The 12406-nt window shown below is 35.0% G+C and overlaps 1 protein-coding gene across 32 annotated transcripts in view; it reads left to right on the plus strand.

The window, feature by feature from the left end:
- Window positions 1–12406, plus strand: part of LOC129565834 (troponin T, skeletal muscle) — a 94143-nt gene that overhangs the window by 81311 nt on the left and 426 nt on the right. For 4 of the 32 annotated variants that reach the window (XM_055441082.1, XM_055441083.1, XM_055441085.1 and 1 more), the window contains exons 1-13: window positions 3920–4125; window positions 6269–6313; window positions 6597–6632; window positions 8493–8510; window positions 9540–10239; window positions 10331–10411; window positions 10968–11046; window positions 11238–11303; window positions 11434–11511; window positions 11694–11720; window positions 11947–11967; window positions 12161–12181; window positions 12286–12312. In XM_055441082.1, the coding sequence (XP_055297057.1) occupies window positions 6291–6313; window positions 6597–6632; window positions 8493–8510; window positions 9540–10239; window positions 10331–10411; window positions 10968–11046; window positions 11238–11303; window positions 11434–11511; window positions 11694–11720; window positions 11947–11967; window positions 12161–12181; window positions 12286–12312 (1177 nt within the window). In that variant the 5' untranslated portion in view covers window positions 3920–4125; window positions 6269–6290. Of the gene's footprint in view, window positions 1–3919; window positions 4126–6268; window positions 6314–6596; window positions 6633–8492; window positions 8511–9539; window positions 10240–10330; window positions 10412–10544; window positions 10624–10967; window positions 11047–11237; window positions 11304–11433; window positions 11512–11693; window positions 11721–11946; window positions 11968–12160; window positions 12182–12285; window positions 12313–12406 lie in introns of those variants that run through there. The other 28 variants (XM_055441097.1, XM_055441098.1, XM_055441099.1 and 25 more) reach the window with 20 other exon arrangements.

The following is a 12406-nucleotide window of genomic DNA, read 5'->3' on the forward strand; positions in this document are numbered from 1 at the left end:
CACACTTTTGCATGCGCATTTTGCATGCAGGTGTACGACGGCCAATTCTACATTGATTTTTTTTACAAGGCATTTTTAACCACTACACATCTTCTAAGGACATATACTTCATATCTTTCGATGCAAAACTTGCCTTAAATAATCTCGTCAGAATCTGAGTAAGTCATACTATTTTATAAGTGGAACTAATCCAAGCTGTGATATTGACCAAAATATCGATAACTAAAAAAAACTCGTTCAATATCATTTCATGTGTGGAATTTTCACCCACTTCATGGGCTAAGTGCCTCTTTTTTCCCAAATGATAATAATTTCCATGTATTACAATGCTTTTATGAATTCCGTAGGTGCATGCAATATATTCAATTGATATTATCGAATCACTTGCTCCATTTCATTTTATTGCATTAGGCGTTCTTTATGACTATTATAAAAGATTATTTGGACTACACTTGACCGATAATAACGACGATGTGTATCTTCATTTTATTCTTATTGACAAAACATATTCCAGGAAATTATTTTCAATGTCAACGTTCGAATATAATAATTGGATAGCCAATAATAAATGTCATCGATTCTAGAGAGGCGGAATTGTCTCGGATTTTTAGCAAATTAAATCCATTGCAAGTGCAAATACAACTTCAACTTTTGGGTTATAATACTTCAAGTGCCACGTCAAGTGGATTCACTTTATCAAAAGTTTAATATCGGTGGAGCTAAAGAACAGTCGATTAAATTCAAATAAAATATTCGACTCGGTGTTTGATGATATAGAGTCCGGTAGATTTCTAGCTGTTCATAATTATGATGTATTTTAGCGCTTTAAACTAAATATACATAAATAAAATTGACATTCTAATTGAAAATAAGTGTAAACGTTATATTTCAAGTTCATCACATTTTTGTTGTATGCAAAATGGCCAAGAAAAAAATTCATTTTTGATGGAATTTGGAAATAGAAGCTTCCATTTTTCGCCCATTTTGCATTTTTTTTTATCAATGATTTGACCGCTTTTGGAACCTTTTCAATTGTGAACTTTGTTGTTGATAAAAAACATTCATGTTCTTTCTATTCATTGTTGTGAGATTGTTATGTTTTGGATTATATGGCAAGGTCTATCAAGGTATTTTTAGCCAATGATAAAGAAAATTTATAAACACTTATCATTTTCTCATCTTGCACTAAAATTTGAATGATAAAAAAATTATCAGCAACATTCGGGCGAATTTATTGAAGGAGTTGGGTTTGAATTTATATGAATTAACATTCATTTGGCTCTGATAAGTGACGATACGATTTAACGACAGTTCCAGCAAAATAAAAAATGTTTACAATAAGCTGAGAAATTGAGATCGATACAAAACGAAACATACCTTCTTGAGGTTTTAATAAAAATAGCTCACATTTATCGCTCGAGAGAGATGTTGGCGAAACATCACCGAACATGCTCCGAGCGGTAAAAAAAATTATTCGATCACCACAATATTATGATATTTGATGTGCGATGCACGAGAGCCCGCTACGAATACGATGCGGATTTGTTGAAACTAGAGAAAGAGAAAAAGGCAATTTTCATTTATTTTTAGCCTGTGTGTGAAGTGGTAACAGTTGCTGCTCTCCAACATACATTCGAATCAATAGAGAAATGTAAATACGCCCGTTATTTTTCTTTTGCTTCATGCATAAAAATATGTATATATAGTATACTGTGTGATCTGTTTTTTTTTATTTCTCTCTTGTTCGATGCGACCAATTTTCCGAGGAAATTCTAAACTTGTTTTCCAACTCAACGTTTTTTTCTCTCGTTGTGTGTTCAAGATTTTATTTTTGCTTATCTATTTCAAATGGTGCGAACATAATTTAGTAACATTTAGTGTCTGACCGTAATGCCAATCGATACAATTCTTTTCTAGGGCAGCTCATGAAAAATTGGTACAGACAAGAACTTGTTGAGCGACCGAGAGAAAAGGAAAACAATGCCAAACTGTAACAACTTGGGAAAAAAGAGACATTATTTCAGTTCAGTAGTTCGGCATTGAAAATGAAACATAACAAACAGATTCAGAGAAGAAAAAAACAATTACGTCGTCATCGAATGTAAAGCGCGTCCGGAAATATTTTCACGTCTACTGACGTCCGTAGTTTTTTTTTCTTTTTTTCTCTTGCTTTTGCTCGCCTCCTTTCTGTTAACTGTCTTATTTGTGAATCAAATTAGTGCGATATTCTTCTTCGGCTGCTTAGAAAATAGTATATTTTTAAAAGGAATGCTAAATGAATATTCAACACAAAACGTACAACCGACATATTAATCTGTCTCGCTGATTAGATATTATCTTGCAAATCATCAATCACGTATGTTTTAGATCGATTGCCAACGCGGTGCACAACTACGACAATTTTTGGGCGATTCACTTTTTTATTTTTTTTTTTTTGCTGTTCTTCATCTTCGAAAAATCGTCGCGCATCATTTAATTGATTCACATTCTTACAAGCGCCGCTCACAAAACTCTTCGCTCGCTTCTTTTTCTAGGTCACACATTTTCGCTCGGAATTAATTAGTCAATTTTTGAAACGAGCTATTGATTTGTACATTTTCGTTGGCTTTCTGCAAATTTTTCTCATCTCTTTTGTGGGATGAAAGTGGTTTTTTCGAGCATGTGAACGACTTGTTTCTGATTCAATTTTTGAAATTGCATTCATTTATTTGGATTGATAATGAATTTCTGTCTGGGATTTGTGGAAAATTGAATTCTTCGCTCTCATTCATAATAATTTGAATTGATGAAAAAAAGCGATTGAACATGACGAAAATTAATCGAAGATTTTTCTCATGTAGGTGACGAAGCGTTGTATAACACCGGAAAATATGAAAATAGAATATATACGAAATGTATCTATCTTTCGGACACTTAAAACACCGTCGATTCTGGATTTAAGCATCAGATAAACACGGAAAATACGATTCCCGTGGAGATATTCCGATCATGTTATGAATGAGGTGCCTGTGAATATGACTTGAATATGTGAGTAGTATTGAGCAGTAATACTGCCGCAGAATACTATTGATAAGGAAATTTTTTCGATTAATTTTATTTTGAAACGGTGATAACGACAAGTCAATGAATTGTTTTCTTGCATTTTTCCAATACACCAAATGTTCAACTTGAACTAAGAGCCGACCAAAGTTGTAGATTAAATAAATCAATGTTTTCAAGATCAGATTTTCGGCAATTTTCAAGTATTCGATGAAAATTTCACCCAACGAAACGATTGAAAATATTTCTTGTATTTATTTTAAGTGCTATGCTTTTTTTTCGTCATCGAGAAGAGAAAAAAAAATTATTGAAATAATTTTTTGCTCAATTTAGTGGGATGTATGTATGTTTCACGGATTTTCGACGTTTTAATGTATTTTGATTCGGGTTTGGCTGATGTGGAATCATGGAAAATTATATATATATTTTTTGGTTTTTTCTTAAACAACACCGCCTACAAACAACTGCTCAATGGAACAACGATACAGTTTTTTTTTCTCTTCTTCTTTCCGATTTTAATGTAAACCACGTAAAAAAACGGCAAAATCAAATGAAGAAATATGCGCGCTTTCGCCTAAATAAATATCGTCGGTGTTTAAATATAGCCGGATCGAAGTATGTAAGCACCGTGCAATCCGGTGTATGTATATATTCTCTCTCTCTCTCTTGCTCTCATGACATATGAGTGCAGGCCCGTTTTTGTTGTTGTTTGCTCTTTCGTTTTTCAACATAGTACAAAAGCATCTGGCTGATGATATGAGGTAATATCGCATTCGCATATATTTAGGGAAAAAAAATAGATGATAGCAGGCACTGAATGGATTTCTTGTAGTGCGAATGATACAGAAATAGCCGAAAATAATAAATGATCAGGCGAGAGAGATCTGTAGATGTGTAACGTATCATCAACGATTGGATTGAAAACGTTGGCGATTTTTGCGACGGTGTGCGTGAATCCGATTTTTCCGAGCCGAGCTCAGCTCAACGACTAGGTGTTGCTCTAGCTTCTGTTAGTTTTAGTTCACTCGCAGCATCGGTTCGACGACGTCTGCTGACCGTTTTCTTTTATTTTTCTGAATTTGTAAAGTAAGTTCCAATTTCATCCAAAGTCAGCAAAATACTTGCAATTTTTTTTTCGATTCTTCATCACTTCCAATGAGCACCAAAAAAAGGATTCATTTTCTCTGATCAATTTGGAATTCGCATTTTCGAGAAGAATTAAAAAAAAATGTGGAAAAATTGGTCAAAAGTTTTCTAAAAATGAAGTTTCATTTTATTGAATTTTTTGTCTGAATAAAAATTGTCTGTGGCGAGAGTGAAAATCTGTGTAAAGTGTGTGTGAAAAATCAGCATAAAAGTTTTCAAGTGAACAACTTGGGATTTTCAAGGATCAAGTGACATGGTCAACGATTTTTTTCTCGTCAATCGAAAACACCTTTTTTTTATCTCATACTACGAAAATTCATAAATTTTCTTGCAGCTTTGCGAATTTTAATTAAAAACGAACCAAAAGTATTGTGTTGATTAATGTGTGTATGGAAGATGTGATAAATTTCAACATTGTTAATGGAATAGTGGAATTCATTCGATACGTCATTACTCCCGACACACCGAGATTTCCTCGGGTTGTACATTGAGAACAGAAAAAAAAAACAAATTCCAAAAGAATAAAAATATTTTTTTTTCCTTCCATCAAAGCAAATATTCATCTAGTCAATCACACAAATTCACATGCACATATATACACATTCACACGCCTCGACTCATTCAATTCGTGCGCTTGGTGGCGAGCACATTTTCTATTTTTGCGATGTAGCCAAATTATTTTGTTGTTGCTTTACTTTTATTTTGCCTATGCGCCTCGGTCCTGTTTTGGTGCGATCTTCGCTGAATGTGTGACCATCTCACACATTTACGTTTCGAAAACATAAACGGCAAATGAATGATGAAAGAAAGAAAAAAAGAAAACGTTAACGGTTCACATTTTCGCTTTTGTGTGTCTCGTCCATATTCGCTTCAATCGAAATGTGAACAACAAAAACATACACACACGGTTAAAAATATTTTTCGATCTTCGTACCAATCGTCGTATTGTATTCGCATTGAGTGTGCGCAATGCCAACTTCCTTTCGTATAAAAAATTCAATTCGATTCGATCGAAGCCGATTTCGCAGAAAGTGGCCAAATATTTGAACAAATGCCCAACATTTTATCAATTTCTCCCTGCGAACCACAAATGGAATTGGCCAATAGCGCCCTTGCACATACCATAATTACGATCATACCTTTGCTTGTGCGCACAGAACAAATGACAGTAAATTCCATTTCAAGTTATTTTCAACCGCCTTCAAAGACACGCATCCGTTTCCCACAAACTAGGCCCGTGCAGTGGAAATGTCGAAATATGGAGCACAACGTATGGAGCGAAGAGAATATTTCGACGTGGGCGCCGTGCGATTAGTTCATTTTCAACTTCAATAACAACAGAAAAAAAAATCGAAATATAATTCACCGACAAACACTTACTAAATATGTGACACGATAGGCGCATTCTAAATATAGCCACCGTGTCGGCACAGTGTGAAAACTTCCCACAAAAAGCCAAGTGGCTTTTCTATATCTACGGACGGCGAAATTATTAGAAAAGGATGTTGGTGTTATATAAAAGAGTATGTGCAAATGATGACTACGACGACGGCCAGAGAGAGAGAAATGGTGGCCGCTCCCAAAATGATTGCATAAAAATCAACAGGCGAACGTAAAAAAAACACACACACATACTTCGTGATTATTATCGCACGAGACACACAAACAAACATGTTTCACATTTTCACTTTTTAGTTCTATTTTTTTTCTCTGCTCATTTCACTCTCTCTCTCTCTCTCTCTCTCTCTCACGGGCGAGTGACGCGCGCGCGCGTACACACACACGGTGTTGCTTTGTGTCGATCTCACACTCGATTACAGAACGCATTCCTTTTTGAACAGTCAGCAGCATATGTGGGTGTTTTTCTATAATAAAAATGTATGCTCCGTTGCCTGCGATGAAAATAGCCATTGTGAAATGGCAACACGAATCTATTTCTTTTTTGGCCGATTGAACTGTTGTCGTCGTCGTCGTCGACATCGAATTTTGCGTTTTTATTCATTCCAAATCGTTGGGCTACAAATTCCCAATCATCAGAAGAGAAAAACGAAATTCGCTCATATATTTTGTTCGCATATTTTAGGTTTTAAAAAACCCCTTTCACCATGTCTGATGAAGAAGAATACTCGTAAGTATCCCGTTTACCTTCACCGTCGATTAAATGTTATTTTTATCATTTTCTTATTGTTTTTCTCTCTCTATTCTTTCGTTAATTTTGTTGAATAATTCTTTTTTTATGTTGGGGCTATGATCCCTCTTTGTAGACGTGACTTTTTTTTCATTCTCTTTCAATGTTTCCGTTCCTCTGTTTTTGGAAACTAACTCTCTTTTTTTTTGTTCAAAAATAAATTGATGACTAATTTTTACAAATTTTCTCCCCCCACCAAAAAAAAACCAATTCATATCAAAAGATCCGAAGAGGAGGTCGTCGAGGAAGTTCACGAAACGTAAGTGGTTCACAATTAGTCAGCGTTTGAGCCTATATCGCATTTGAAGTAAAAAAAAAACAGCACAATTAAAAAGCAAATAGCAAATCTAACCAGTTTAATTTGATTTTGTTGGTATTTAGTCGACAGAGAATTTTCTCTCGCTCACACAAACACACACACTCTCTCTCTATCTCTCTTTCGCTAACACTTCGGAATGGTACAGAGTTGATTTCTTGTAAATATTGACTATTTTGTGCCGAATGTAGTAGTAATTCATCGTCTATTCTCGATCTCATTTCACATTGTAATGTAAATATTGTTGTACATATCATTTAGAATTCGAATCCTTTTCTTTCTTCTCTCTCTCTCTACCTCTCTCTCTCTCACTATATTTATCTCTGATGCGGCGTCTGACTTTTCGCTTGGGCGATTTTCTTGATTATTTTCTCAATGTTTTTTTCTCTAATTCTCTGCCGTCGTCGTCGTCGTTGTCGTTGTCTATTTGCAACGTAAAGCTTCTGTTACATTTCTTTCAATCACGCGAATCATGAACAAGGCCAAGTCGATGCTCACAACTCAAAATAAATTATGATGATTTCAAGAACTTGACACTAATTTATAAACATAAAAAAAATAATGCAAATCCGTCATGTCGTGTGACAGGATAACACAACTAAAAATGTTTTACTTTGCGATCGCTTTAAAATATAATTCAACTCAATTGAAATTGTGTACGCACACACACAACACGGCTATTGTCAAGAGATGCATGACAATTTAAAAAAAATTACTAAGCCTAACTGCAATATATATACTCAAGGCAAACTAACGGCGTTCTTACAACAGCAACAATAAAAAAACGCTCGAAATCTAACTCAAAACCAAGTTGACAATCGATACTAAATCTGGTTATTTTCTATTTCTTTTTGTTTTACAGGAAGTAAGTGTGCTATTGTCCAGTCACTGATAAATGAGCTGCGTTGAATAAAACAAAATGATTTCCAATTGATTTGTGTTTGCGTCATAGAAATTGAAATTGAATCGACGAAGGGGTTTTCTGAGGAAAAATAATACTTTTAGATTGTAGTCAGTTTTCGTAATGTCGTGCTTTGCACCTGTAGAATTTTTCTTCTTCTTCTTCTTCTTCTTCTTCTGTTTCATTCAAACCAAAGAAAAGCAAATTATTTTTGGACAATTCGTTTCACTTGTAGACTCTTTTGAAGAAGAGGTTTTGTATCGGTGTAGTTAAAATTAGTTTCAAGGTAAAGACTAAATCAGTATCAGAGCGAGACGCGTAGCCTAATGTAGAAATCAATTTCATTTTTCGAGCATTTTTCTTTCTCGTTAGTTTAACTCAAACTCGATCACATGCATTTAGACAGTGTTTTTTTAAAAACAGTAGCAAACAATTTAGAAGGTAGTTTGTAATGAATCTGATCACATAAAGGTTTGTTAATTTCTTATTGCATAATGTTTTTTTTCTATTTTCTTTTTTTTTTGGTTTGGTTCCCGGTCACCTTTTTTTGCTGTTTTGTTTAAAACTATGTTTTCCCTCCCCGTACAAATCAATCAAACCAACCAACCACAAAACAAAAACAATACAAACACCAAATCAATGTTTTTGTCCAATGCGACGTCGTCTAAAAACATTACCACATTTATTTTGTGTTTTTCCAAACAAAAAACAAACAAATACACATTGATTCATTCGATCGTATCCTGCAAATAAATACGTATATACGAATACTTCAAATCCACCACCACCACCAAAACCACCACCACCACCACCACCACCATACATATATACAAATCAATCAAATCATGTCATATCCTGTGAACACACACTTTGTATTTGGCGATGCCGTTGTTTTCTTGCAGGACTGTGACAAAAACCGAGTAAGTTTTTGGTGCTCACAAACACGTGTTTTTTTTCTCTCTCTCAGATTGCATTTTGCTGAACAAATAACGTTATAATCAATTCAAAATTTACATAAGCAAAACCGTCCATTTTTTTCTCATTTCGGCAAATAATTGTTTTTTAAGTCAAAATTTAGTTTAACTTTTTTTTGATCGGTTTTTTTTTTTGGCCGAATTCAGCTTTTAACTCGGGATCATTTTTTTCTGTTACATTTTCTTTTTTTTCTCAATTGAAAATCGTACACTCGCATTGACTCGCATTGACTCGCATATACACCGTTTACATCTGTGACTACGCCAAAAAATAACGACCGAAAAGTAAAAGAATATTCCAGTTCTTAAGAGCACACGTTTTAACCAAATCCCACACGCACACACAGAATTCCCTTTATGGACAAATACAAAAAAAAAATTACTACCACAACAAAAGCACTCTTTGGATTCAAACAAAAACCTTTTATTCGCCCGAACAAATTAACACTTTAACACCATTGTGATCAACAAAATCTTTTTTTAGCGTATAATTCGCCCTTTTTGTTCGATTTGATGAAAAAATGTTTAATGAACGAGTTTGATGATCTCAATGCACAGGCACAAACATGAAAGCACAAGCAAACAAGCACAAACAGAACTTGATAACCTTATAGCGAAAAAAATGTCTGCATGTTTAAACCCTTCAGTAAATGAATGTACTTTAGTGTTTAAATTATTGCATTTTGACGTAAAAGCTTTCAATTCAAAATGATTTAAATTTTTTCTATTAAATTACAACTTTTCTGGGTACAAAGTAAGGGTGAGCTAAAATCAAATCTAAACCAAATTTTGTCCACTAAAGAAAAATAGCTCACCCGAACTTTACCATGAAACAAAATCCGTAATGGTTAAGAAAGCAACGCATTTCAACGGGCAAACCATAACCGGTTGACCGTTTGAGCAACGCATAAGACTTAAACGAAAATTGTGTATTCCGATTATGACCGTATCATTTGTGTGTCATTGATTGAACAGAGACTCGGGAGATCCAGAGTTCGTCAAGCGTCAAGACCAAAAACGTTGCGATCTCGATGATCAGTTGAAGGATTACATTTCCGAATGGCGTAAACAACGTGCCAAGGAAGAAGATGAGTTGAAAAAGCTCAAGGAGAAGCAAGCCAAACGTAAGGTCACCCGTGCCGAAGAAGAACAACGTATGGCTCAACGCAAGAAGGAAGAAGAAGAGCGTCGCGTTCGTGAAATCGAAGAGAAGAAACAACGCGATATAGAAGAAAAGCGTCAACGTTTGGAAGAAGCCGAAAAGAAACGCCAGGCTATGCTCCAAGCCATGAAAGACAAGGACAAGAAGGGGCCAAATTTCACCATCCAAAAGAAAGAGGGCGCACTCGGTTTGTCGGGCAGTGCCATCGAGCGCAACAAGACCAAAGAACAATTGGAAGAAGAAAAGAAAATCTCATTGTCGTTCCGTATCAAGCCATTGGAAGTCGAAGGTTTGGGTGAGGATGTACTTCGCAAGAAGGCCACCGAATTGTGGGAATTGATCGTTAAATTGGAAACGGAAAAATACGATTTGGAAGAACGGCAAAAGCGTCAGGACTACGACTTGAAGGAATTGAAAGAAAGACAAAAGCAACAACTCCGGCACAAGGCTTTGAAGAAGGGTCTAGATCCAGAAGCTTTGACAGGCAAATACCCAGTACGTGGACCCCTAAATGTGATGCAATCCCACTTTTATTCATCACACCAGACAATGTCTAACTAATGCATTTCTCTCTTGTTTTCTCTTTCTTGTTTTCATCAAACAGCCAAAGATCCAAGTCGCCTCCAAATATGAACGACGTGTCGACACCCGCTCATACGACGACAAGAAGAAACTCTTCGAAGGTGTAAGTATTCACGTTTCCATTTCCTCTGTCTTTTCTTTTTACCTTTGGCACTTGTTTACTTATCGAAATTTATCCCCATTTTCTTTGCATTTGAAATGAAATGAGATTAAATCGCGTCATTAAATTTTAAAAGGGATACACAACGATCTGCTGTGAATTGGCTAATAAACGGTGGCAAGAAAAGAATGAATTTTTCATGAAACGTACAAAAAGTGAGTGGGCAAAGACTCGAATTTAAATGTTTACGTGTTATATGTGTACATGACGCGATCCCCGACTGTTTTCTCTCTCTCTCTCTCTCTTGATTTTCTGTGTGCCCATTTGTTCGTTTATGTCAATCACCCGTTTCAAAACTCGCTGAAATTTCTGATGATGTATATCACTTTCCAATGAAGAAGAAAGTATCCACAAGCGGCTAAAACGACCATTCCACCGATTCGATCGTTCGATTAGATAAACAAATGTGCATGACTCTCTACATGTTAAACAAATCACACATCCAAATTCACAATGTTCCAATTTCCATTTGTTTTTGTTTTATGTCTGTCCATAACAGGGTATAATGGAGAACTACAAAGAACACCTGGAAAAGAACTGGGCCGAAAAGAAAGATTCACACCAAGGCCGCCAAAGAGGTAAACGTTCTCATCTCGGTGCATTTTTTCTTTCTCTTAACAAAAACCATCAACATCCAAATATCCATTCCAACAAATCGTTTTGGTGAACATAACACAACATTTTTTTTTAATCATTCATTTGTATATGATCACGTTGAGATCAGTGAAAAGTGAGAAGATCAAATTCTAAAATGCATTATATTTTGTAGCCCGTCTTCCAAAATGGTTCGGTGAACGACCAGGCAAGAAAACCGGCGATCCAGAAACACCAGAAGGTTTGTGTTGCATTTTTACTTTGGAAACTTTCAGGGAAAATTATACCATTTTAAAGTTTTTTGAATTAATTTGTCAAAATGAATAACTTTGAATTGATAAAAATAACCAAATTGATGCTTCGTTGTGCAGGTGAAGAAGATGCCAAGGCCGAAGATGCTGAAGTCGATGATGAAGCCGAGGAAGTCGAAGAAGTAGAGGAAGTTGAAGGTAAGTGGCGTGTGTGACTGACAGCTTGTGTCAAACATTGCAATACATCGCTGCTACCATGGCACATACATTCAAGCTCAGCAGAATATTTTATTTTTTTTTGCTTTTCTTTAAAACGCATTCATTTCAAATTATGCTTTCTTTTTATTTTTTTTGCTATTCGAAATTTGTTCATTGCTCAGGTGAACAAGATGAAGAGGAAGAAGAGGGTAAGATGCTTATTAATTGCCGCTATTTCATTTGACGATTGCGAACTAACTTTTCTCCAAACGCTTAATTAAATGCTAAAAAACATTTTTAAAAGCACAAACAAAAATTGAGAAAATTTAGATCACATTCACACACAATTCGAAATTGGATATTTTTTTTTTATTTAAAATTTTTAATTCACACTTTTTTCATTTCCAATCGTTTCGGTCAAATTCATCAAATTAGAAGAAGACGAAGAAGAAGAAGGTAATAATCGGCGCTAAATTCATTGCTTTTGCGCACTTTTTTTACACATTCCATTGAGATTTGCATTTTTATATAAACAATTTACATTGAATCTATATCAGATTTTATTAGAATTCACATAAATTTCATGAAACAAAAATGACTAATGCATTCGTTTTCTCTATCAATTCCATGTACCATTTTCACCCTAAAGAAGAGGAAGAAGAAGAGGAAGGTAAGTGATCGAGTTGAAGAGAAAAAATGAATCGTTTGCTATTGTGACACAATCTAAATTGTTTACTCTTCTTTCTTTTCCATATACTCAATTCAAACCAACAGAAGAAGAAGAAGAGGAAGAGGAAGAAGGTAGGTCACCCCCAAAAAAGTTGCAATTTTAAAAATTCCAATAAGTTCAAAGCTAATTAAATTTTTTCATCTCTTTATTCCATGTACACCACTT

Source organism: Sitodiplosis mosellana, unplaced genomic scaffold (genome assembly GCF_009176505.1).
Source record: "Sitodiplosis mosellana isolate CC-2019 unplaced genomic scaffold, AAFC_SMos_1.0 Smas_scaffold_3, whole genome shotgun sequence".
Taxonomy (NCBI): domain Eukaryota; kingdom Metazoa; phylum Arthropoda; class Insecta; order Diptera; family Cecidomyiidae; genus Sitodiplosis; species Sitodiplosis mosellana.